At 37.5% G+C, this 27,408-nt stretch overlaps 1 protein-coding gene across 2 annotated transcripts in view; it reads right to left on the bottom strand.

The window, feature by feature from the left end:
• Positions 1–27,408, bottom strand: part of THSD7B (thrombospondin type 1 domain containing 7B) — an 835,144-nt gene that overhangs the window by 701,603 nt on the left and 106,133 nt on the right. For both annotated transcript variants that reach the window (XM_032286329.1, XM_032286330.1), the window contains exon 2: positions 20,179–20,352. In XM_032286329.1, the coding sequence (XP_032142220.1) occupies positions 20,179–20,317 (139 nt within the window). In that variant the 5' untranslated portion in view covers positions 20,318–20,352. The remainder of the gene's footprint in view (positions 1–20,178; positions 20,353–27,408) is intronic.

The raw sequence follows: 27,408 nt of genomic DNA, 5'->3' as shown, positions 1-27,408 counted from the left end.
TTCCCCTCTCACAGATTCCAGCTGAAAAACAAGAGGCTGTATCAGCTCCAACATTGTATGAGTCTGTGGAATCCCTAGGCCAGAGGACTCTAAAGTTCTCAGAAGAATGAAAATAAAAGAATCACATCAAATGGAACATGTATTTGCTGGAAGCAGATAATTTTTTTCTCACTCTCTTTATTCTCATCTTTCTCTGTCTTCTTTGTCCAGCTTATTTCATTTCCTTCAAAATTATCTCCCACTAAGACCCCAGGGCCAATCATCGAAAGTTCCTTGGGATCTGCAGATCACTCATTACTTCTCCTCAGCTGGGATGAACTGTCATCAGCACAGCACCAGCTGTCCCACCTCTGAGTGTCCTGACATGGAAAAAGATGGCCCTTGCCACAGGGCAGGGAACCTCAGCCAGGCTCCACACACCTTGTTTCCAATCCTGGTGAACATGGAGTTATTTTCATAGACCCTTAGCCCATAAAAGAACAGGGAGCTTTTCAGCAGCCATACCAGAATGTGCCCCTGTCTGGTCTCCTATAGCGCCAGCCATAGAAGGATTTCTGAGTAGAAACTCTTTCAGGGGTTGGGGTAAGTGACCACTATCGCTGCACATTACCCTAACCCATTGAGCTCAGCCACTGCTTCTCCTTCTCTGCACCTGCCTCCATCTCTACAATCAGGAACACTCATTCACTAAGATACCTCCCCCCACTGCCCAGGCTGGTCCCAGGGTAGGTTACCTCTGCCACCACCAGGATGCCACAGGTATGCACCACCAGTCAACGTCACCACTTCCACACCTCTCCACATTTGTTGGGGTCACCTGATATTCTTGCTACATACTGAATAATATAGAACTGGAGGAAGGAGAAACATATTATCTCACCCATAAAAGGCTTACTGTTATTCTTCCCTCCTTCTTGAGAAACATTTGGGGACACAACTGTGACTATGGGTTTCGTCACTGGCGTTAAGATTTTTAAAAACCATGCTGCTAGCCCAGCTCAGACACACACCTACTCATCACAGGGAGATTCTGCTGGGTACTGAGAGCTCCTTCAAAAATTCTGTTCTTTCTGCCACCTATCCTGAGACCCGGGAAGAAGGCACAGAGCCTCATGTAAGGTGGTGGCCCTGACCACTATGCTGGGAGTCCAGAGAAAACCTCATGTCTTATTTATTTCTAATAGGTAAAAGGTTTTCTTAACAAGTGTACTCAACCTCCCTGGAGGCATTAGGCTAGCTCTCTGGCCCTGCCATATGAGCTAGAGGCTGGCATCTTTCCATCTGTGCAATTTATATAATCACTGAACCTTTGGTTTGGGGGTGGGGTGTGGTGCTGACCCACCATATGCCTCTGTCACCCAGGATAAAGGGCTGGGGTGAAGTGGAGTGAAAGACCTCCATCCTGTCCATACCCCTGCTCTGTGGCAGCATCGCCTTTGAGGTGGACATGAGAAAAACCTATGTTAAAGTTCTCTTTTCTCTTCTTTAATTAAAAAAAAAAATTCTGAAAGCAAGCAAGCAAACAACATTAATAAGAAAACAGAACTCCAAAAATCACCTGTCAGTGTCAGGGAAAGATTTCCTTCAAAACCACATTATCTCCCCATAACCTCTTTTTGCCCATTTACATCAGACCCTTGGTCACCTTACTTCTTTTCCCCAGCTAGAAACTTGGTCTTCCTATGCCAGCAGTTCAACACTAGTGATGCTTCTATCTCCTGTGGGGCATTTAATACATGCCAGGCAACTGTGCTAAGTGTTTTAATAACATTATCTAATTTCATATTTTTTTTAAAAAAAACACCTTTTTGGGGTAGCTATGAATAATCTTATTTTATGTAATCTGGCAATTGCCACCATAAATGCTACATTAATGTGCACCAAGTAAATTACGGAACAGAACACTCAGTAGAACACTGAGGCACAGCAGGGAGGCACCACTGGGCCACACTCACACACAGTAAGAACAGAGTCAGACACAAGTCAGTTTCATCCAATCTCCAGTAATGCTGGTCATTCTTGGCACTGATTTTAAAATAAAGTTTCCTTTCATCTGCATATAATAGAGTGGCTGCTCCTTTTCACAGGTTGCAGAGCCGCTGACACTGGGCCAGTCTCCCGGGTGCTTATTCTGTAGCCAATAACAGTTCAGGAATCCTGGCTTTCTAACATATTACTGTGGATATCACCACTATATTTTTTTCATCTGTCCTTTCTCCTGGCTGTGACTGACAACCCTCCTCTGAATTATAGACTTTATCTCCTATTTTTAATGATCTTCCACTATTTAGATTACAAAATGTGGAATGTATACCATGAAGATCAACCCTCTACTCCCTTAAGACAGGCTCTGCACTCCCATCCTCAGCCCATGTGGAAGAAGAAAGTGAACCATATTCAGAATGTGAAGGGGAGGATGGGCTCAGAGGGCACATGGCCCAGTTCTATCTCTGGTATTCCAACCTGTATTCCTGGCCTTCATTTTTCTCACTTGTTGATGAAGAGGCCAGGTTTGCTGAGCTGAAGATCTCTTCCAGCTTGAAAACTCTATAAAAACATTGGCTTAAATATATGTTTCATAATGATCCAAACAATTACAATGACCTTTGAAACTATTAAAAAATAAACTGTACTTTTAACAGTCTCTGGTGTCATTTCTAACATTAAAGTTCAGACTGCTAATTTAACCATCCTAAACAAGGTCCCTATATATCTGATAAATTCAGTATGTCCCGTATGTGTCCTTTCCTCTGTTTTCTCAGCTTTAGACTCTTTAATGATTCCAGAATTTTCATTATGTGACATATGTATACTCATCCTAGATTAAGTGGCACCATTAAATTCAAACATCTGACGGTTAGAGGTGAAGAACTTCAGGGAAACGCACTGTTTCTGGACCAACACAGGGTATCGGGTATCAGTGGCATATACTCTACATCTGTCCACTAATTCATTCTGAACACTGCCTCCACATACCTTCAAATCTGATTTTGGGCCTGGGGTTCTGTAATAATTAAATCATTATCTGGCCTGATAGCTGGCTTGTCTATTTCAAAATCAATCAAGGGCGAACAACTCAGAGTCTAACAAAGATAAATAAGAGACAAGTGAAGCCTACCTTTTAATGCTGAATACAAGATGCTTTTCAAAGAAAAGTTTTTTAAAAGTATCCCTGATTTCTAAAAAATCCTGGTGAGAACACAGAGTTCCTTTCTCCTGTGTTACAAATAAAACTCCCTGGGGGGAATTTCTCCTTGTCAAAGTTCATTCTAATGGAAATGTCTTCAAAATATTAAAGACTTAAAGAGCTAAAGTCACTTCCCCAATAATTTTTTAAAATTTAACCTAAGAGGTGAGGAGTATTTAAATAGCTATAAAATTCTTCTTAAACTCTCCATTTCCATTCTTCTCATTAGCATCCTTTAGTGACCTTATTGTCTATTTCAGAATTTAATGATTAGGAAGCACATGGGCTTTCTCAGATAATTTTCTAGAGCTTTTAAAAAATTGGAAGTACTAAGGAAATAATATATTTTTGAAAGGTGAAAACTTTTACATCAATATAATGTAGAGGGCAATTCTTGGTGTTCCCTCAGTGTGGGCCTTCACAGGCCATGGTCTACTGGTTCCATACTCAGATCATTAAATGGCAGCCCTGCAACTTGGAAACAGTAGCTGTGTCTTGCTCTGCTTTGTAACACTCACAGCACAGCATCTGACACATAATAAGTGCCCAAGCACTATTTGCTACATGAGTAGAATCTTAAGATTCAAGGATCAAGTCAGGAAAAATAACCTAAGACATTTCAGATCAAAATTTTGCTTTTCTATTAAAACAATTAAAAAAAAAACCCAAGGAATAAGAAGGCTTTTCTGTTTTACAGAAGCACTGACTAAAAGATTATAAAGATAGTTTTCTAAGTATCACATTTTTTGTAATCTTGTATTCATACCTTACAATAGAGATTTGTATATAAGAGACACTTTCTGCATGGGGGTTACATATATTTTGTTCATCCAAAAATGTATACTCACTTACTTGTTTGCGGACTCAGTAGCAAAATTCATTGAGTTCAAGCTCCATGCTAAAATCAGCTATGCACCCTTATCTTTCATCAAAATTTGAGTCCATGATTTTTTATAGATATTAACATTTTTCTCTTCAAATGTAAGTTTTAAATCACTTTAAAATTGTCAGAAAATATTTGTTGTAAAGGTTACATAATGCATGAAAATGAAAGTGAGTGGTATATAAAGACATTTGTGCTAAAAAGTGCTCCCTGGAAACAAAAAGTACCAAATACACATAGCCTGAAAAAGCATTAGATATAGGAAACAGATCCCTTTTTGGTCTTTTATAAAATGTAGTAAAAGGCCCTTCACTATGGCACATGGTTGCAATATTGAAACTGTTTCTTCAAACAAAAATACAAAGAGATTTTGTTGTATGATTGTGTGTGTGTGTGTGCATGTGTGTATGCTGTGCATATGTGTGTGTGCATGTGTGTATAGTGTGATATAAATTAAGCCATGATTCAGAGATGATTTTGGTTCTATTGATGGATAACAACACATAAGTCAAAGCCATCACAAGGACCAAAGGAAACTTTTTAGCTGTCACAGTAACTTACTAAAAGAGAAAGGCAGTAAGAACACACACGCACATATGTGCACAAGAGGTATGGGTAAGGCCCAATATTTTGCAGACCAAGTAGGTTAGTAACATTGGTTTAGAGATCCTGTTCACAGCATTAGTGGGACACAAAGTAAGGGTACACACAGTTCTCAGCTGCAAACACGTCAGATCATTCACGGCGTTCAGATTGGATTCTCTTTGAACATATGCCCTTTCAAGTGAAATTAATCAATCCCTTTATCACTCTCACTGCATCTGGAGCCATAATCATTACCCCACTGCTGGGAAAGAAATGAAACCACTAATCTCACAGGGAGAAGAGCTTAGTGTTCAGAGCAGGAAAGTTTTTATTAAGTTCTAATTTGAAAAGTGATTTTTCAAAACCAGCCAAACAAGACATGCTATGAGCAGGAGGCTTCATTATCAAACCTGCCAGCGAAACATCCACTGGCATATTAGCAACATGTTAAGAACTTTAGGGCTTATACTTTGTTTAAATTATGCAATGACTGATTCTTAAAATCAGCTTATAATAGTCAAAACATAAATATTCTGAGTCACAATGTGAGAATCCATTTGATTCTCTGAACTTAAGCATCAAACACGTGAATACCTAGTTATGTATAATTTTGAAATTCTTCCACCAGCAATTATAGGAACCCCACATACAACATTTGTAACATAAACCCATTAAAATGCAATGAATACGATTTTCACCTACTTGTAACTTGCTTGTGAATTTTATGAAACTGCACACCATTGGGGGTGCTAAATACAGCTGTGCTTCACTAGAAACTGAAGTACAAAACCGACTTGTGTGTTAACTGAAATACATTGTCCAATTGGCTTGCCTTATAAAATCGGGCCTATGTTCCCAGAAGAAAAGTTACAGTGTGAAAACACCATTTTAAAATCACATTTAAGAATGCAATAAATATTTATCATGCACCTTACAGTTGAATAATAAATAGTAAAGTGTATAATACATGATATGAATAAATACTAAAATAAAAAACATGTTATTCAACCCCCAGGTTAAGATTTTAGAGCACTCAACACAGCCTACAGAGTTCATCTTAAAACAGAGTTTTTAAGACACAGAAAAGCAATATCTCCTTCCTATTTGAACCAAGTACTCTCAACAATATAAGCTAAAAGCCACTAGTCAGCTCCTGGTATCACTTAATAGCCTATTAACTAAGTGTATTTTTTATGACTCCTTGGTTCTTTAAAGGGCATTTGCTGTATTTATGTATTTATTTTTTGCTGGAAAAAAAATGGATTTTTCCATGGTAAAAATCTAGGAGTAGCCTCTGGACATAAGGGGTAACAATGATCATTAAAAGTTTTAGTTTCCAACTGGACACAGTGGTTCACACCAGTAATCCCAGCATTTTGGGAGGCTGAGGCAGGCAGATCACTAGGTCAGGAGATCAAGATTATCCTGGGCAACATGGTGAAACCCTCTCCATACAAAAAATACAAATTAGCTGGGCGTGGTGGTGCGTGCCTGCAGTCCCAGCTACTCGGGAGGCTGAGGCAGGAGAATCGCTTGAAGCCGGGAGGTGGAGGTTGCAATAAGTTGAGATTGTGCCCCTGCACTCCAGACTGGCAGCAGAGTGAGTTGCTCCTTCAAAAAAAATAAAAGTCTCAGTTCCCCACTGTTATATCCCAAGAGAGTTTTAACTGGTTGGTTTTTTTTTTTCTTTTTTCTTTTCTTTTTTTAGAACTTAACCCCACCAAAAAGTGAGCAAAGGATATGAACAGGTACTTCTCAAAAAAAGACATTTATGCAGCCAACAAACATATGAAAAAAGCACATCATCACTGGTCATTAGAGAAATGGATATCAAAGCCACATTGAGATCCCATCTCACACCAGTTAGAATGGTGATCATTAAAAAAATCAAGAGAAAACAGATGCTGGAGACGATATGGAAAAATAGGAACACTTTTACACTGTTGGTGGGAGTGTAAATTAATTCAACCATGTGGAAGACAGTGTGGTAATTCCTTAAGGATCTAGAACTAGAAATACCATCTGACCCTGCAATCCCATTACTGGGTATATACCCAAAGGATGATAAATCATTCTATTATAAAAACACATGCACACATATGTTTATTGCAGCACTGTTCACAATAGCAAAGACTTGGAACCAACCCAAATGCCCATCAATGATGGACTGGATAAAGAAAATGTGGACATATACACCATGAAACACTATGCAGCCATAAAAAAGGATGAGCTCATGTCCTTGTCAGGGACATGGATGAAACTGGAAACCATCATTCTCAGCAAACTGACACAAGAACAGAAAACCAAACACCACATGTTCTGACTCATAAGTGGGTGTTGAAAAACAACAGCACATGGACACAGGGAGGGAAACATCACACACTGGTGCCTGGGGGGTGGGGCACTAGGGGAGGAATAGCAGAGGGTGGGGGGATTAGGGAAGGATAGCAATAGGAGAATTACCTAATGTAGCTGACAGGGCAATGGATGCAACAAACCACTACCATGTATACCTATGTAACATATGTGCACGATCTGCACATGTACCCCAGAACTTAAAGTATAATAAATAAAATTTTTAAGTATTGAATTATACATTTTAAATTGGTAAATTTTATGTTATATAAATTGTGCTTCAATTAAGTTGCTTAAAATAAATATCCAATCTTTCAGGCTAACAATTACTAGTATTACAACAGCATGGAATTCTGTGAAAAGTTTCCACTTGGCATAAAACATACGTTCATCTGGATCATCAGTCACCCAAAATGGTAACCAATTAACATGGAATCTAACAAAATATTAAAATGTTGTACTTTTTTCATTCATGAGATTCTCTGTGGAGAATGGCAATATCATAAACAGCTCTAAGTTAAAGTTTCAAAAGAGGAAAGCCTAAGACCTTTTCGGAAAGAAAATTCAAGTAGTAAAAGGATACTGGCAAAGTTTCAGTTCTATCACATATCTATGCTATTCAAACTCGGTTTCTTCAATTTTAAAATAAATTGGGATTCTTGTCCTGCCTATAGCATCCCAGGGCTATTGTAAGGCCTATATAAGAGAAATAAAAGAGAAGGTGCCATAATATAATATTTTTTGAACTCATTACCATGCCATAATATAGTATTTTTTGAACTCATTACCAAATACAAAGGTGCCACTTTTTCCCACTTACACTCTTGCTTTTCCTCATGTTAAGTCTGAAAATGGAAGAAGTCAATCCTATGAACTCATCTAAGTTCAAACCCAGGTTTGTTCAAACATGCCACACGTTGTCAGCTCTAAGAAAGCTTTGAGACTACATTCTGCCTAGTAATTGCTTTGGATAGAATCCCAGAACTCTTGCTTTGAAAACAATTGAGTTTTATGAATGGAAATGTCAGGAAAAAATATTGGAGGTTCAATATTTGAAACAGCTAAAGAACATTAGGAATGTCACTAGACATATGTAATAAAATTTTTAAAATTTTAAATATTTATTTTAGAAAATAAACTTTAAAGTGCAGAAAAGGAATACCTAATGGCCTCTTTAGGGAAATAATATTTAACGTTTGGTACATGTGTATATGTCCAAACTACATTAAGTTCTACATGTCAGAAGGTGGAGGACCAAAGAATAAGTCTCTTCAAGTAACACCCATTTACCAGTAATAAAAAGTAATATTAGTTACACTCTGTATGAGTTAAGCATGTAATATGTACTTTGAGTATAGGAAAATTAATTTCAGTATGTACTATAGAATATCAACCATGTTTTACTTCATGCTTCTCATTTATTCCCGTTTTACTAATGAAAAGGTGGAGGCCTAAGGTTAAGGAACTTGCTCAAAGTCACACACAGCTTGGCTTAGAACCTAGACAGCCTGATTTCAGTGTCCATGCTCTGAACCACTCCACCACTCTGCCTTGTATGTAGTGTCAGCCCCTTTATCATGTACAGTCATCAGTATTTGAAATGGTATAAAGTTATACAAATAAAACTAAGTAATTAAGCTGAAAACAGTTTTCTAAAAAGATTAAAAGTACAGCACTCTTTCTCAACATAGTACATATATTTAGCAATAGAAATCTTTGAGCAGCTGCATTCAATTAGAAAATTATTAACCCTGAGGGAAAAGTTACAAAAAGCAAACCCATATTCTATTCTTATTGTGTTTTGTATTATTTTTTGTAGTGAAGTGTAGTCATGAATGAAATTCACCACTGGATGATAGAACTACTTATTTCCACAATAGCTTTTTATTTTACACTTTTGGGGGAAAATGTTCAATGTAAGAGAGTAATAATATCATGGATTTTCTACATGATCTGTAATAGTTACTTGATTCCCATAGCAACTTGTAAAAGAAACAAAAGCCTGAAATGATTTGCATTTACACTTTTGCTAAGAAGATAAGCTTTAACAGTAGATATTATTACAATAAGGTAATAAGTATGAATGATGTTAAATGTACACCTGTTGAGTTACTTTTCTAGTTGAATCTCAGGTAACATCTGTGGCACTAATGTCTACAGCATCTATGTCATCTGTGGTTATAGTGTGGGAACTGTGGGGAAATATCAAAATAACTGCATAAGTAGGGTAAATCCATAAGGTACACAGAAGAAGGTGGGCTTTTTAAAAACTTTGATTCCAATAAAAATTGACTGTGGTTTATAGCATCTAATGTCATGACCCTAAAGATGTTTACAAGGTATGCTTTTAAGGTTGCTTTATGACTCCAAAGTACTGTTGTTTAGTCTTTAGTTTATGATTCAATTCCGCTTTAATATGTCGGACTTGTTCTGAGCTCTGACCTTTGTGTGTATTTATATAGTAACCTGCATTTCCCAGTTAATCAGAATTCAAACAAGTAAAATATCAAAATGCTGCCATGGAAGAAAAAGGTGCACGGAGATATTTCCAGGTGCCATAAAGAAATTTCTCCACCAATAATATTCACCACCAGGCAGAAGATTTCCCATATCAACTGCCAATCCAGCATCTCAATTCAACCCCCAATCATCTGAAGCCAATTAACATTTGAATTAGGTTTTTCAAAGTTTTAATCTGAAAAAAGTTTGGTGGCCACTTAATCTTATTATAGACAGATTTTCTAGCATATGCACAAAGAGAATAACTGGGTCAATTGTTGTAAAATTAACCCAGTTCAACATGCTATTATATTCCAGAATAAATAGACTATGGTAGAAGTGGCAAAAAGTAAATGAGAAGGCTTCCCGTTAATGTGGGGGACATGACATAGGTGTAATTTTCACTCCCTGCTAATGCTCCACTGAAATGACAGTGAAAGCATTAAAAGATATAACTCAATAAAGGTCAAAAAGAGAGAGAGGTCGAGAAGATAGAGCAATGAATTCTGCAACATGAAGAGCAGATAAATGTAGGCGCTCTGGGCGGCTTAGCAATGTAAAAGAAGCTGAATATTAGAAGCCTACAGAAGAGTATGATACCAACAACAAAAAGGCAATTTATACTTGCAAAACTCTGGGAAGGCTTAGGACCTAGACACTCTAAGAAGGGGCAAGGCTTGTGGCTTGACTTGAAAAATAATTTTAAAATTCATTAATGGAATTAATTAGCTCCCCAGATCCTTTCCTCTGTCCCTTCCTTAATCTCTGCAGGAAAACAAACAGCAAAATTCAACTTCTTAAGACAACACTTTTGAGAAGAGTAGATAAGCATGGAAGGCAATTTGAGATATATCATTCAAAAGAGAGATATAAGCGAAATACGGGGAAATAAATGTTGAGCCACCTCTACCGAGATCCATTCCCTTGCCCTTTTTTCAGTAGTCTAGTAGAGGCTGGACTACTGAAAATGTTCCTTTTTGAGGAAATGCTGAATAGCCTCTGTAATAAAAATTATGCATTTATTATGACTAAATCTACTTTCCCTTCTTATATAACAGCCCAATTACAGACTCACCTTCCCTTGTGGCTAGGAGTGGCCAGGTGACTACCTTCTCACCAGTGAAATTTGTGAACAGAAGTGATGGATCATGGGGGTTTTAAAACACATCTGTAAATTATTTGCCATTCCTCCAATCAAGAGATGGCCTGGAAGCTCTCTCCTTAGAGACTTAATTGTAAACAACAGAAGGCAAAAGAAGTGGCCGTACCTGGACCTCAGGTTAGTTAAGAACAAGCCAAGCAACTCCTCCCTGTTTCTCTGTGGAAGCTTGCTCTGAGAGTCTTCAGCCACCTACGTAAGGATCCTGGCTGCCCTGAGGCTTCCATATGGCCAGACCACAAAGAGAGAAAGGGATACTTGAAGAATTTCAGCTGTTCCAACCCCCGCTAGTTGAGTTCTCCCAGCCCAGGTGCCAGATATGTGAGTGATGAAGCCCTCCAGATGACCCCAGCCCCTGAACCACCTGATTGCAATGGCACAAGAGAACTCAAGTGAGAACGATTAGCAGGGCCTAGTGACTCACTGATGTGTGAACAAAATTAGTGACTGTTATTGTTTTAAATCACTATTTTGGGGTGAGCTATTACACAGCAATAGAGGATTGGAACATGTACAGACCTGCTGTGTCACTTGTTTGAAATCTGTTGTTCTGGACTTCAGCTTTTCCCTCTTTTCATCAACTGGAACATAGAAATGCCTTTAACTCAGCTTTCATGAGCAGAGAATGATGATGCCTTTCCCAAACATGAAAAAAAAAAGTGCCTAGCTGTATAGACACATGAAGCAGAGCCTCCGGTCTGGACCAGTAACTATATGACTTTGCATAAGAGAGATCTGGGCTTCCATTTTTTTAAGCCACTGTATTCAGGAGCGTCTTTGTTATAGCTGCTTAGCCTCCACCTTAAATAATACAGCTCCAAAGAAAAAACTTTGGATATTGATGAACATAGATTTTTGAGGGACCCATACTCCAATAAAAAAGCCAGCTCTTCACATAAAAATATTTTGAGAGTGGAGCTCAACAGTTGAGCCAGGTACACAAAATGTTGAATCAGTTTTAGTGTCTCACTTTTAGTAATATGAATGACTAAAGAGAGACCCAATAATTCATAGATACTAGAATTAGTTCACTATGTCAGAGGCCAGGATCAAACACATAAATAAACGAAACAGGAAAAATGAGTTAGAGGATGCATAAATAGTGCAGAGAATGAAAGGAAAAAGATTAAACTATCTTTAATATCCACTGAATGAAAAGTCACTACATCCATGAAACACAATGCATTTTTCTTAAAAAAATCATAGAACAAGTAAAATACCTTACAAATTAAAAAGTATTATAGAAATGAAAAAATATTCAAAATAATAATTAAAAGATGAAGTAGAAAAAAATTTTAGAAATTAAAATAAACCTACAAACAAAAGACAAATTTTAAAAACTATCTCAAAATGGAAAATCAGTAAGAGAGGCCAAATCTTTGTCTAACAAGTTTCAGAAAGAACAGCAACAGAGAAGAGGAAATCACATAAAAAATAAATCTCAGAAGTGTAGGACAGGGCAGTGCACAGTGGCTCATGCCTATAATCACAGCACTTTGGGAGGCCAAGGCTGATGGATCACCTGAGGTCAGGAGTTTGAGACCAGCCTGGCCAACATGGTGAAACCCTGTCTCTATAAATATACAAAAAAATTAGCCCGGCATGTGGGAGAGCACCTGTAATCTCAGCTACTAGGGAGGCTGAGGTGGGTGAATTGCTTGAACCCAGGAGGTTGAGGTTACAGTGAGCCAAGACCACACCATTGCACTCCAGCCTGGATGACAGAGCAAGACTCCATCTCCAGCCTGGGCAACAGAGTGGAACCCCATCTTAAAAAAAAAAAAAAAAAAAGTGTAGGACCTGGACATGAATGAGCACACTCATCAAAATATCCTACAAACAGCTAGCACAGCACAATAAAGAAAAAAATGTTTACCTCAAAGCATATAATAATGAAATTTCAGACCTCATGGATAAAAAAATTCCAGAGAAAGGATAACAAGCAAACAGGTAGCAATGTGCAAAACGGCGATATCAGAATGGCATCAAACTTCTCAGTAATGACATTGGGGGCTATAATACAATGGAGTAAGACTTCCAAAATTCTGAAGGAAAAAAAATGCTTTTTAACCTTGAATGTCACACCCAAGCTATCAGTCAAGTATATGACAGCCACAAAGACCCTTTTGGACATAAAAGGATTTGAAAAAGTATTTCCAGGACACCCTATTTTATCAGTACTAGAGGATGCTTTTAGCAGTTCTGGAAAACATGGCGAAAAAGGCAAAGAGAAACAGAACAGGAAACAAGGGATTCAAGATAAGTGAGAGCAAAAGGATGTACCGCAGATGATGACTGTGCAGGCTGTGCCCGGGGACAGGACTGTGGGAAAATCTCCCAAAGGAAAAATGTAATAGAGCACTTGGAACTGCGCTTGAGTCTTTGAACAAATTAATAATGGGCATGTGATATATCAAATGGAGCTTTGGGGAAAAGCTTCAATGGGTGCAAAGAATACCAAGCAAAACAAAAAAGGAGGCAATTTTTCATTTCTATGTAAAAGAGAAACCTGAGCAAGAAAGGATGCAGGTGCACAGCACACTGCTTGGCTCAGCAAGGGACACTACATAGAGTATGAGCACTGTTTGTTGATGTAAATATTTTGATAGAACTGTTTTGAAAAACTGTGAGAGACAGGAAAGGAGATCTAGAAGATATAAAGCCTTAAGTAACATAACAGAGTCAATAGGAACTATCTATCAACTAAGAAATATCAATCATAAACATATTACCTAGAAATATAAAGGTGAATATCAGAATAAACAGCAAAAAGAGTTGAAACTGGCTGTCTTTATGGCATTGAACTGGAAGGTGAAATATAACTATAATATCTCATTGCAAGAATTAGAGGAATATTTAAATTTTTAACTATTGTGAGCCTGTTTTTTAAAGATTGAGTTCAATGTCTTTTCCAGAGATAATCAGAAATGGCCCTGGAATACAGTAACATGGAAATATGGACTGTTTATTTTCACATTTACTGATTTATAAGTTTGACTTTAATTTGCAGTCATTTTATATCCTCTCCTCAAAATATATTATAAGCTCTAGAAAAACAAGGATCATTTTTTCACTTTCATCTCTTCTCTACTCCCCTAAATACACACACACACACACACACACACACACACACACACCCCAAAGGACAGTGCCCCTTATTTTATTTAATGTGCTGAGGATATTGTATGCAACAGTTATTTATATTCTTGATACTTGGACTATATTAGTGAATAAAACCAGCAAAATTACACACACGCCTCTTAGATAAACCAATATCCATGGAAGTAATTAAAATGATGTCAATGTAAGTAAAATTCCCAGAAAAAAATATTTCATGAACTTCTAACATATATTTTAAAAAATAGCTCTCCTAAGAACATTTTATTTTCTCTAAAATTCCTAACCTTTAATATATAAAAATAGGTAATATATATAACGCAATATTTTTACTTAAAGTACTTTAAATACTGAAAGCACTATTATTTAAGCTATAATTAAATATTAATATATGTAAGATACTTCATTCCTCATGCAATGTAATTTTAATAATCTCTTTTTTAAAAATATTAATTCCAATTTATCTACTTAGTTCTTAGAACACAGGTCATTATCTTCACCCTTTTTATTCATTGAGCATGAGCTACTGAAATTAAAACTTTCCTAGAGTTTGCCATATAGAAAGAAAGTTTTAGACGTAAAAAAGTCAGTGAAATAATTTTGACCATTTATTAATAAAGTACATGTAGCTGTCAATTAATCCCTTTTTTGTATGTCTAAGAAAGAGTAGTATACAGAAATGGTATAACATAAAAGCATAAGTAAACATTTTAAACATGAAATTATTACATAATAATGATAGATATTTCAACATAGTGTCTTACTTAAGTCTCAAAGAGACCTGTGAAGTGTTTATTACCAATATCTCTTCAGATGGATAAATATGGCTCAGAGAGGTTTAACAACATTTTCCCCTTAGATAATCAGGATTTGAAATTCGTTTACTTGTATTAGTATTAGTCTGTATTAGTATTATACCTGTAATAGTCTGTTTTCATTTCTATAAAGGAATACCGCAGGCTAGGTAATTTACAAAGAAAATGTTTAATTTGGCTCATGGTTCTACAGACTGTACAGGAAGCACAGTGCTCACATCTGCTTCTTGTGACTCCTCAGAAAGCTTACAATAGGGGAGGAAGACAAAGACAGCCAGTGTGTCACATGGCGAGGGGGAGCAAGATGGGGGGTAAGTGCCATACTCTTTCCAACAATCAGATCTCTCATGAACTAGCAGAGCAAGAACTCACTCACCACTGCCAGGATGGCACCAAGCCATTCTTGAGGGATCTGCTCTCATGATCCAAACATCTGCCCCCTGGCCCCACCTCCATCATTGCGGATTACATTGTAACATGAGACTTAGATGGAACAAACATCCAGATCATATCAACAGTAATCTCTTAGGATGACTTAAAACTATTTTAAAAGCCTCTCTCTCTCTCTCTCTCTCACACACACACACACACACACAAAACAAATATGAAGTTTTCTTCTATTTCATATTTCAGAACTTATTATCCAAAACATAATTTGTTTTCCACAGTTTTTATATGCTCACTTGCAAAATATAATTTGGGGTGATGAAAATGTTCTGAAATTAGATAGGGGTGATGGTTCCACCACACTGTGATGTATTAAATATCACTGAACTGTATACTTTGAAGCAGTTAAAATGGTAAAGTTTATGTTGTGTGTATTTTGCCACAACAATTTTCTGTAACGTCATTTCAGTATTAAAAGGAAGTACATTAGAATTTCATCCTCTATGTATGCCAGATAACAAATCTCAAGCCCATCTCTTTATTTCTAAGACTACATATTTAAACTCTACCTCTTTGGTAGTAGCTCTCAAATTTATATTTCCAGGAGAAACCTCTCTCCTGAATTCAGACCCCATCACTTCCTGATCAACACCTCCACATGAATTTCTAACAGAATCAAAAGTTTAGTATGCCCAATACGGAGTGCTTAATATTCCTTCTATACCAGCTCCTTCTAAGCCTGTATTAAATTACAGCAACTCCACTCTTCCAGTTGCTCAGGGCAAAGTCAGTATCACTCATCCCACATCAATAAATCCCGATGGCTTTATCTAACATCAGGGTTTCTCAACCTGGGCACTGTTGAGATTTTGCGGCCAAATAATTCTTTCTTGTAGGAGATTGCTCTGTGCATTTTGGGATGTTTATCAGCATCCCTGGCTTCTACTCAACACAGGTCAGTAGCACCCCCCACTTGTGACAACCAGAAATGTCTATGGACATTGCCAAATGTGCCCAGCAGGGCAAAATCACCCTTGGCTGGCAATTGTGGCCTTAAATATAATATAGCCAAGATTTAACTCCTTCTCCGCACCTCCACCATGGCCTTGGTTCAAACTATCATCATGGCTCTCCCCTTTAATTCCACAGTAGCCTCCTACCTTGTCTCCTCGCCCTGCTCTCCTCAGCCAGCCACGCAGAAGGATCCTCTTCAAATTTTATTTAAAAGAAAGACAACTCATGTCACCACCCTCTCAAAACCCTCCAATGTCTTTTATCTCACATAGAGTAAAAGACAAAATCTTATTCTGACTTATGAGGATATACCCTATGTGGACCCCGTTACCCATCTGACCTGAGCTCCCATCACCCTCTCCATGTTCACTCTGCTTCTGCATGCTGGCCTCCCCACTTGTCCTCAAGCACACCCCCTACACCCCTGCCTCAGGTCCTTTGTCCTTGTCCCTGCCATCTGGAATGTTCTTCTTCACCTTGATATCCCCATGGTTGGCTTCCTCACTTCCCTCAGGTCTTGGGAATTCACTTCCTCAAGGCAGCTCATGGACAACCTCCTTAAGCTTTTAATCTCCCCCTCCCACTGCATATCCCTCCTCCTGGCCTCATCTTCCCTTCTTAGCACTCGTCCTCATCTAACATACTCTATTTAACTACTGATCAGGTTTATTACCCTCTTTATGAGGACTAAGGATTTGCCTATTTTATTTTCAATCAATTTATCTCATGTACTTGTAACAGTACGTGACGCACAGTAAGGGCTCAGTAAGTATTACTATAAATAAGTGAATCTCTTAGAATCAAAACTGAGAAATTTTTTAAGAGAGGAGAATTTACTGTGAGATCAGAAGCCATAATCTGTTCATCTCTACAAAGCAGGTAGGCATGAATAGTTTTATACTGAAACTTAAAACAGCAAACAACGCTGTCCCTTATCTGATACTCTTGCACATGTGATCCTTTTTTCTTGACATAGCTAACAGATTGCCTGACACTAATACAGATTATAGAATCTCACCACAATGATGACAGGCATTCAACAGCCTTGCCAGATCAATGACCTCCCAGCCTACAACTCATCAGATTCTCCCTTAGTACAGAAATCCTGAGAAACATAATATATTTGCTTATTATTCATCAGTCCATTGTTTCTCCAAAGCCAGGACTCACTAAGAAATGCCTGTAATTTGGATGAGGTTGACTAACATCTGACCTACTGATTTCAGGTGTGGGGGTGGGGAACAATAAATACCAGAAAAAGAGTTAAGTGGTTGACACAGCAATCAAAACCCAGAGGATGGTTTCTAGGTTTCTAAAACATAGTTATCTGGGTCTCCATGGAAATCTGTTCAAATTCCAAATTACATTGGACCTGAGTTCTTGGATTTGATAACATAATCTAAAAATACAGCTAATTTCAACTGCAATACAGTGTTAAAAATCAAAATGAAATATACTAAACTCATCCATAAATAAGTAACAGATTCTAAGATGCTGATGATGTCTTTGAAGGTTATAAACTAGAATTTTTCCAGGGATATGACTCCTCAAATCAATTTATTGCTTACCTTTAAAATAATACTGCATTCACGTCAGCATTATTTATAATAGCAAAAAACTAGAAACCACTGAAATGCTAAGCAATAGAGGAAAAGAAGACAAAGCCACAGGAAACTAATTACATTTACTGAATAAAAGTACTAAAGAATACTATGTAATCATTAAAAGATGAGGTTGGCCTATGTGCACTAATATGAAATATTCTTCAATATATCATTATATGATCAAGATAACTGCAAAAAGCAGTGAAGAGTCTAATTCCACTTACATGACATGTGTGTAAACATATATACAGATGCATATATGGATGAATTAAATATTCTCAGATGCACCATTCTCCATCCTGCTTCCTGCTTAAGAGGTTTACCTGAATGGATACATCTATGGGATCCTCTGCCTTGTGGCTTTTGGTTGAATTCCTCCAATGAGAGGAGGACTGGCAGATCTGAAAACTGGAGGAAAGTGAGGTGGGGCCCTTCATTCACCTGGCCGCCTTCCTATTTTGCTGCAGGTTGGTTGTATCCTTTTAAAAGCCATGACATTTGTCAGGTACCTGCTCTATAAACTTTTCTCTCCAGATTCTTGGAACCAGTCTTTCCCCTGGCCCCACAGACCCAGAAGTTGTAGAGACTCCCAACTAATATAGTTCAGCGTCTCTGCACAACCCCTTGTTGCTATCCTTACACACTGCTCACATTTGCCTACTTCTGTAAATAGTTATTCTATTAAACTCTTCTCAACTGCCACCTTTGCAAGTGCTGCTTCTTTCCTAACAAAACTTAATTAATAACAATAAATATAATTTTATGTGTATCTTGTGTGTGATTTATACACATAAATATGCATAAATGTGTACTCACATGTACAAGGACATTTTCTGAAGGATACAAAAAGAGATTGGAAAGTGGGATACATCTGAGGTTTTGTTTGAATTCTGTACCTTTTAAATTTCTTTCACTTTTAAAATGTCAGTCATATACAAGTAATTTGCTTTAAAAGCAAAACCAAATGGGAAGAAAATTATATTATTACCTTTTTGAAGGCACTGTAAGGAGGAAAACAAGTAATGAATACGAGGGGAAATGACAGTAGTGACTCAAGTGTTCATTTTAAATAATGTGTTATGTATGATGAAAAGGATCCTCGCTTCTGAAACTTAAGTTTGACAGTTACCAAAAAATTCATCCACTGTAGAGTTTGTTTTTACCATCTTGTTCCAATAACCTACTTTTAGAAAAACATGCCTATTTAAAAGTTGGCTTCAAAATTAGCCCATTTTCTTAACACATCTCATTCGTGTTTCAAATTTGCTACTTTCCATTTTAGTCATATTTTTTTTGAAAACTTTTGACAGTAGTCATAAAAACGTGCATCTTTTGATTTGATAAAATGTTTGTCTTTTGTGATTAAAACAAAATAACCCCATTCCCAGAAAGGAAATACTGACTTTCAGGACTATTTCCAAAGCTTCTTAAAACTACTATGAGGGGAAAAAATGCAAATCAGTAATGAAGCATTGTAGCCCACAATTAAATTAATTTATAGGGGCTTGAATGCAATTAAATTTCTTCCAGACTGTATCTCTACTGGTGGTAGGATTTTTTTTTTTTACTTAATATACTTTGAAGCATAATTAACTTTCATTTTGTAAAATTATTTAAATATTACAAATATCACTTTTATACAGATTTCCACGGTGACACAATACATTTGAAGTCTATTTAATTTACAGATGATGAGAGCAAAATGAAAACTCTTTGAGGACCATAGATCTCCTATAACATCACATTTTCCAATTCCAAGATATTAAGTATATAAGTTATCTATATTTGAAAGAATGGATTTTTGACAATGCAATAAATATTTTAAATGATCTGATTGTGAAACTTTAAGAAAATTAAAATCCAGTGCAAGGAAATGCATCAGTAATACAAAGCACTAGGATGTTTAGGGTTCATAATTTAAGTTAATAAATTTTAGGCCTTGAAATTAAATTTAACAGATCTTTTTCACAGCCAAATTAAAGAAATATTTAGAGATGAACATAAGTTATATACCAGCCTCCAAACCTCAACTCGAATTATTCATATACAAGTATGATGCATGAGGTAACTAAGAATCTCAAAATACATTAACATGACTTTACAGTCACAACTAATGAGCAAAGCTGTTAGGATAATTTTTCATGCTCTCAAACCTAGACATCGAAGATCTATTCTGGAAAGTATTTAATAATAAATAGCTAACTAGTTTAAACCCTGAAAGAGACATGCAGAACTGGGCCAAAGTGTTCTTAGCTGAGAATATCAGCTAATTTAGATGTCATTTTTGCTACAAATGTGCGGCACACTGGTAAAATATTTGACAAAGGAGAAGTAGTTGTAACTATGGAAATCATAACTTTAATTGACAACAACATGAAAATTCAGAAGGATAACAAGCATCACGGATGGAGAAGAAAATTATGGAAGGGTAAAAATCAAATATAAGCTGCATAATTTTAAAAGAGTCTATTTTTCCTCCTATTTCCCACTACTTTATAAATAATAAGAAAGATGGAAAGAATATGATTGTTGTTAATGAAAATGGGACAAAGGAACAGCCAGGACATTCCTACCTGGTTTCCAGATGAACTGATTATCCTTTTTGCCTTCCAGATGAGCTGCATGAGACAGTAAGAGAGAAAGCAATAGAAAAAGCTTCCTCATGCTCCTCCACACCCAGCAAGTCACTGTCAGGTTGCTCTTTGGAAACATGCTTCAGATTTTTCAGCCTCTTGACTTGCCTATTCCTAAAAGAGAAAAAGAAAAATCAGGTAAGTTTCTTCTGTACAGAAATGATAAAAACTCACTTTGACTGCTAGAACCTTTATCGTGCTGGTATTACAAATTTTCTATTACCATGAAGATAGTACATATAGTATCAACCCTGCGGGAAAAGCTACAAAAAGCAAATTCACATTCTGTTCTTACCATGTTTTGTGTTATTTTTTGTAGTGAAGTGTATTTATGAATGAAATCTACCACTGGGTGATAAAACTACTTATTTCCACAATTTTTATTTTATGCTTTTGGTTAAAAAGTTCAATGTAAAGTAATAATAATAACATGAATTCTCTACATGATCCAAAGTAGTTACTTGATTCCCACAGTAACTCTAAAAAGAAAAGAAACAAAAGCCTGAGGTGGTTAATTCATATTTATGCTTTTGCTAAGAGAATAAGCTTTAAAATAAGCTTTAAGCTTTCTTTATTATTAAAAGAAAGGAGTAAATATAAGTGATGTTAAATGTTAAATGTACACCTTTTATTTCTCTGAAATAAAATCAGGTAAGTTTCTTCTACACAGAAAAATCAGGGAAGTTTCTTCTATACAGAAATGATAAAAACTCACTTTGACTGATAGAACATGTATTATGATGGTATTGCAAATTTTCTATTGCCATGAAGATAGTCTTTATAATATTAACATTTGAAGATCAGCAGTTAATTAGCCAAGCTTTCAATCTTCACCCATTGAAGGCATCATCAATTCTATGGACTCCACCATCCCTCAGTCAGTTTATTTTATTCTTAAAAGCTGGGTTGGCAGATACCTTGTATATTCCCTCCCTTCTACTCAGGCAAATTCCTTGAGGAGTTCATGATTTGGAGAAAGAGATACACATACACAACAAAATCCAAAGCAGGGCAAGGGATGCTCTAACAGTAGTATTAAGAAAGCGGGATGTAAAGATTGAAGACAAGGCAATTAGTTTCTCTGTGCTGAACGAAAAAGAAAGGAGAACTTCACACAACATGATATTTGAGAAGAGCCTAGGGAAACATAAGGACTTGAAGGAGTCAGGAAGGTCATCTCAGGCAGAGAAAACAACAAGGCGTTGAAACGCGTTTTGTGTTTGGGGACTGGTGATTAGGCTGGTGGTTGCTGTGAAGGACACAGAGGGGAGGGAGGAATGGACTAAGATGAGATGTAAAACATAGGTTGGGGGCCAAATTGTAAAGACCTGTGAATGGCATAGGAGGGATTTGGTCTTCATACTGTAAATAGTAACAATAAGAATCACAGAAGAGCAAATGACTTTTAAATAACTAGGATCCATGTGCATAATGGATTACTAGTAGACAATGGTAGACAAATTGAGGCCAGTTAGAATATTAGTGAAATAGTAGTCCAAGCAAGTATTGGTGAATGAAAAGATCAAGGATCAGGAGAGAATTGAGAAGTCATGCAAATTGCTTCTGGGTTTAAAGGATTTAGTTAACAACTGGATGTGCTATATAAGAGGAAGAAGATGAAAAAGGGATAGAAAGACTACAAACTTAGATGCCTGAACCAATGAGATCCCTTTACCAAGAATAGGAAACAGGAAGGGGGCACATTTGAAAACGTGCTTTACTTTAGAATAGAAAAGATTAAGTCTGATGAGGCTACCAGATATCCAGGTACAGTTTTCCAAAAGATAATAAGAAAATTGTGCTGGAGTGAAGGAGATATAAGATAACTTACCACAATACATGTATTATAAAAAATAAAAAGAGAAAGGTACAGGAGAGTAAAAGAATTGAAGAGTAAAAAAAATCTCAAGGGTAGAAGTTGTCACCCCTAAATATATACCAACACAATTACTACAGGTGGGCAGCAAATCTGACTATGAGTTTCCCAGTGGCCAAAGAAAAGAACTAGCTATTACAGTCTATGGTCTTTATGTGCATGGGATTAAATTACACCACCTGCCCACAGTTTTTGCTTTGTTTCCACCCAAGAAATGATTGCCCTGCTCCCAAGCACTGTTGGGATTTATACCAGGAGTCCTCATAAATACAGGTGGTGTGCTGGGCCTTGTGCTGAACACATTACTTCATCAAATAAAACAGCAAGTTGTCTGTGGTGGAGTCTTGTGGCACTCCTGGAACATTCCAAGGGTACAGTGGCAAAGTGCAAATCAGTAAAAATGATTCTACAAGGAATCAAGCAATGAAGTTGTATTATACAGCTCTCTGACAGTCTGCCTTGATCCAGAGAGGAAGAGTAAGAAGCAACCAAAACTTTTCTTCAAATTTCTGCATTGCATACCAATGTTGAGAAGAGCAAAAGTGAAGTGCTCCAGCTGAAAGATGGTAAAGCTCAGTTGTTTGAATGTTTTTTTTTTTTTCTCCAAGAGTGACCTGTTAGATGACTCCATGGAACTTCTGTGGCATTACTAGATACAATGCTAAAACCTCTGGCCTAGAGAACTGAATTGGCCACATTTCCTTAGAGCAAATGTCTAATAATCTGATTTGTTACAACTGAGCTTTTGCTAAAAATTAAGCAACATGGCTACCAAATTATAGTTTATTCTAAGGCCATTACTAGCTTATATATTTGTGTGAAGCTGAACAAGGTGACCCCCTCCTCAAGTAAAAATATTTTTAAGTTAGTATACTATTACAAAACCTGAATATTCTGACCAAGAGTCCTTTTCCAGGACCCCAATGAACAGCAGCCCAGGCTGTTTGCACATATGGGCCCCTGGAGCCCACCTGAACATGTGAAGATCCACAGACGCACACATCACTATCGGAGCATACTCTGCACCCTCCCACCCCCCAACCCCTCTCCAGGAGAGGAGACAGTGCCACAGTCAGAGCCACAGCTACTGCAGAGCTGCAGAGAAACCTCAGAGACCCCAGAGCATGTTAGGTGACAGACTGCAGCCACAGACACATGTGTTTACCCATCAGTGCCTGCTCTGATTAGTGTATAAGTTTCAGGTGAGGGTTCATGAAAGAAGGAGTTCCCCATTCCAGCTAAAAGCCCTGGAATCTCAGCTCCTGCCCTGATGCTCCCAGGTAAGCTGGCATCTGTCTATGATATGAACCATGGCCCATTAGATGATACATTTATACACACACACACACACACACACACACACACACACACACTCTAGATTACAGATATTTCACACCTATAATGGTAAGTTCACATGCTTTAAGAAGCAACACAACAAAGAATGGACTGGAAATTATATCATGATATTTTAAAGTCTGCCTAAGTCTTTTGTCTCAGTTGACTTTCACTCCAACTTCTATGGAACAGTGGACTGGAGCCAGACTATTATATTCTCCAGACACACACACACCACACCACACAAATGGGTGGTTAATACTGCATAACACAGACTTGATACAAAGGCTTTAGTCTGAACATTTTTCAGAAGACATCATTGCCAATTACATATGCCATTGAGGCAGTTGAAAAAATCCTAAATATTGCCCTCATAAAAGAATATAGCTTCCTGGTGAATCCTATAAAGCAAACCAGTTTAAACATATACCCCTGGGAAAGCAAATAAGTGGCCTTCTATATATAATGATAGTTCTAAGTCAGTGCCATGTTAGGGAGCTTTTGATAAAGATGATGACTATGTTTGGCAGTGGATGTTCCCAAGGTATTATTTCCAAAGTTAATAAAGTAATAGCTAGCGGGACCCGTTCTATACAGAGGCTACGTTTTTTTATGACATAAAATCACCAGGGTATACAAGATGACTTTGTCCATTCTCATTAATGGCCATTCAGCATATGTAAAAAACACATTCAGATCGCTACAATGTAAACTAAAGAAAAGGAGGGTGAAAAGCATATCTGCTCAAATCCAAATGGTTGTAGGTAGGAAGCTAAAAAGAGATTGAAAGGATTATGAGTTCCAATGAGACAGCACATGAGCCAGAATGATTGGCCGAAGAGTTATACAGAAATACGGTTTATTTTGGGTGGGCATGGTGGCTCACGCCTATAATCCCAGCACTTTGGGAGGCCAAGGCGGGCAGATCACAAGGTCAGGAATTCAAGATCAGCCTGACCAATATGGTGAAACCCCATCTCTACTAAAAATACAAAAATTAGCTTGGCGTGGTGGTGTGCACCTGTAATCCCAGCTACTAAGGAAGCTGAGGCAAGAGAATCACTTGAACACGGGAGCTGGAGGTTGCAGTGAGCCAAGATCATGCCACTGTACTTCAGCGTGAGTGACAGTGAGAGACTCTGTCTCCAAAAAAAAAAAAAAAAAAAATTTGAATTTTTCATCAATCTTTGACTTTTAATTGCAAAGAAAGCCACAGTAATATGATCTTAGTACAGCTTGCTATGAGCCTTGTTTTCCTCTCAGGCTTCCTCACCAGTCTAGAGCTGTGTACTGACTCTGCAAAGTGACCTAATTCCTTTAAGGTTCTTTTGCGATTAGCCAAGCCAGGACCCAACAGCAGAAGACTGGACAGAGTGGCTTGGAGAACCTACTGGGCTCCCGTGGTCCCCATAATCTCCTAGCTATCACTAACAAGGCATAGTGCCAACAGGAGACCAAAAACTGATCTTGACGAAAACAATCTGGAATACAGATCTTACAGAATGATTAAAAGAATCTCAATTTTGGACTCTTACCCCTAAAAATATAAATATGTGCTTCACGCTTTACACATGTAAGTAAAATGAGACTCTGCTGAGCTGATGGAAAGTGCAGAATATAATTTTTTTTTTTTTTTGAGACAGCCTTACTCTATCGCCCAAGCTAGAATGCAGTGGCGCAATCTCAGCTCACTGCAACCTCCTCCTCCCAGTTTGAAGCAATTCTCTTGCCTCATCCTGCCGAGTAGTAGGGACTACAGTTCCCCGCCACCATGCATGGCTAATTTTTGTATTTTTAGTAGAGACGGGGTTTCACCATTTTGGCAGGCCTGGCCTTAGGTGATCCACCTGCCTTGGCTTCCGCATTTGCTGGGATTACAGATGTGAGCCACCACACCCGGCCCAGAAAGGAATTTGAACAGAGGTGTGTCCTACTTCACTGAACCACATTGCTTCTCCTCCTGAAATGCCTGGAATTTCCATTATTCTTTAGAAAATATTGGGAGTCATTTTTGTATGTGTAACTTGAGAAGCCACACAAGAGTTCGCCATAAACAAAATGAGAGAACAAGAAGCAATTAGAGATTCCACTCTTCTGTTTGTACAACACAAATGAAAAAACAATGTTATAACTATGATTCAAAAAAGGCGTTATGTGGGAGACATGTGCTACCCATGACGGCATGTATAATTTATACCATGAAGGTCGTTGAGTTTCCAAATCTTCTTATTTACTATATATCTTAGCATCCAAAATGTGTTTGTTAAGTTAGCTCTAAACTGATGAATATTAAGAGAAATGCAAAACAGTTTCTCCTTTTAGCCTCAGTTTTCTAATCATTGAAAGGCCATTGAAGCTATAAAAAATGTGCCTCATATTCATATGCATTTCATTTTCCCTTACATGTATTCTTATCGTTGAAGCCCTTGAACATGTAAAAGGCACAACATTTAAAAAATAATATAAAGTAAAAATAATTCCAATTTGCTTTCAGCCTGAAGAAACAGCAATGCGTGGGAGAAAAAGAAACTGTGATTATACACATCTTCATAGCGCCATCTCATGGCAACTGTGGAGAGAAGACGGCTCAATAAAGATGGCCAGCCAACGGGCTAATGTCTGACTGTAATATTCTGCATTCCACTTTACCTTCCATAATGTTTTTACCATACATTGCTATATACAAGACACTGACCTAAACACTTCATTTGATGCTCACCACAGCCCTACAAAGTAGTTATTCATATCAAGCCCCATTTAGAGATGAGAAAACTGAGCCATGGTGCATCAAGCAACAAGCTGAAGTCACAAAGGTAGTCATTTCTTTGCAAGTGACCTCAATGATCTCCCACTGAAGGAAGAGAGACTAGGGTTGTAACTCAATATCAACACAAGCATTTTTTCATGTCCCTGATAATGTAAATACTTTATAGCCCTAGGTAGTTTCTCTCAGTATCTTGTACAAGGCAATTTATATCAGATAATTTCACTTAATCATCACAATGAGCAATTATTCCTATTTTTAGATGCAAAAGAGATTGATCCCTAAAGGATGTTAAATCAGTATTCCAAGGCCATCTCAGCAAACAAGTGTCAAAGCTGGGTCACGGAACAGTCCTGATGCTACAACCCATTCTGTTTACCACAACCCATTCTGTTTACATCATGCCTGTGAACCCTGGCAGGTCATGACCTTGGAGCCTGAGGTTCCTCATCCACAAAATAAGGAGGACAGTCATCAATAACCCTTACGAGTGAAGGATGTTATAGAAGCATGGATGGAAAGTGTATAGATGAGTCCCTGACAGTGTGCACTGAGAGCCCACTGAAGGGTTATTATTATTACTGTGGCAATTGTTTTCTTAAAAGTCAGAAATACTCCACTCCAGCAATATTTAAGGAACAGATTGAATGCAATCCTGTCCTGCAGCAAAATAGTGAAAGATTATTTTTTTTCCACTTTCCGATCTTGTGACTTTGTGCCATATTTCTGAAGGGCTAAACATACTCTGCATCAAGAACTCCATTAAAGATTCACACTGACCCTGCAAAGGAAAAAACAGGTATTATCATCTCTATTTTATGAGAGAATAACCTCTGGCCTTGCAATGACATGATGTTTAGTAACTTTTTCTGGCCTTTGAACCACCAGCCTCTTCCTCTCTGCACCTCACTCTGCAGACCTCAGCATGACACTCTGCAGGTAGCTGAAGAATCCTAAATGGTGTGAAAGGTAAGAATGTGGCATAGGAATGCATACCATAAAAGTATATAATCACGTGATTTTTGGTTTGCTATATTAATAATTGCAATAGCTTGGAGTCATGTATTGAAGCCACACAAAATTTTGTAAAAAGTCCTCACAAATATTTTTCCTATCTCTTAACAAACTTTTGCCACAGGACATAACAGATAAAAAGGGGGCATTGAAAAAGTTGTCTGAAACCTTCAAAAACATA

Source organism: Sapajus apella, unplaced genomic scaffold, assembly GCF_009761245.1.
Source record: "Sapajus apella isolate SASKATOON/1434 unplaced genomic scaffold, GSC_monkey_1.0 scaffold18, whole genome shotgun sequence".
NCBI classification, from domain to species: domain Eukaryota; kingdom Metazoa; phylum Chordata; class Mammalia; order Primates; family Cebidae; genus Sapajus; species Sapajus apella.
This window is presented reverse-complemented; position numbering and strand designations above follow the sequence as displayed.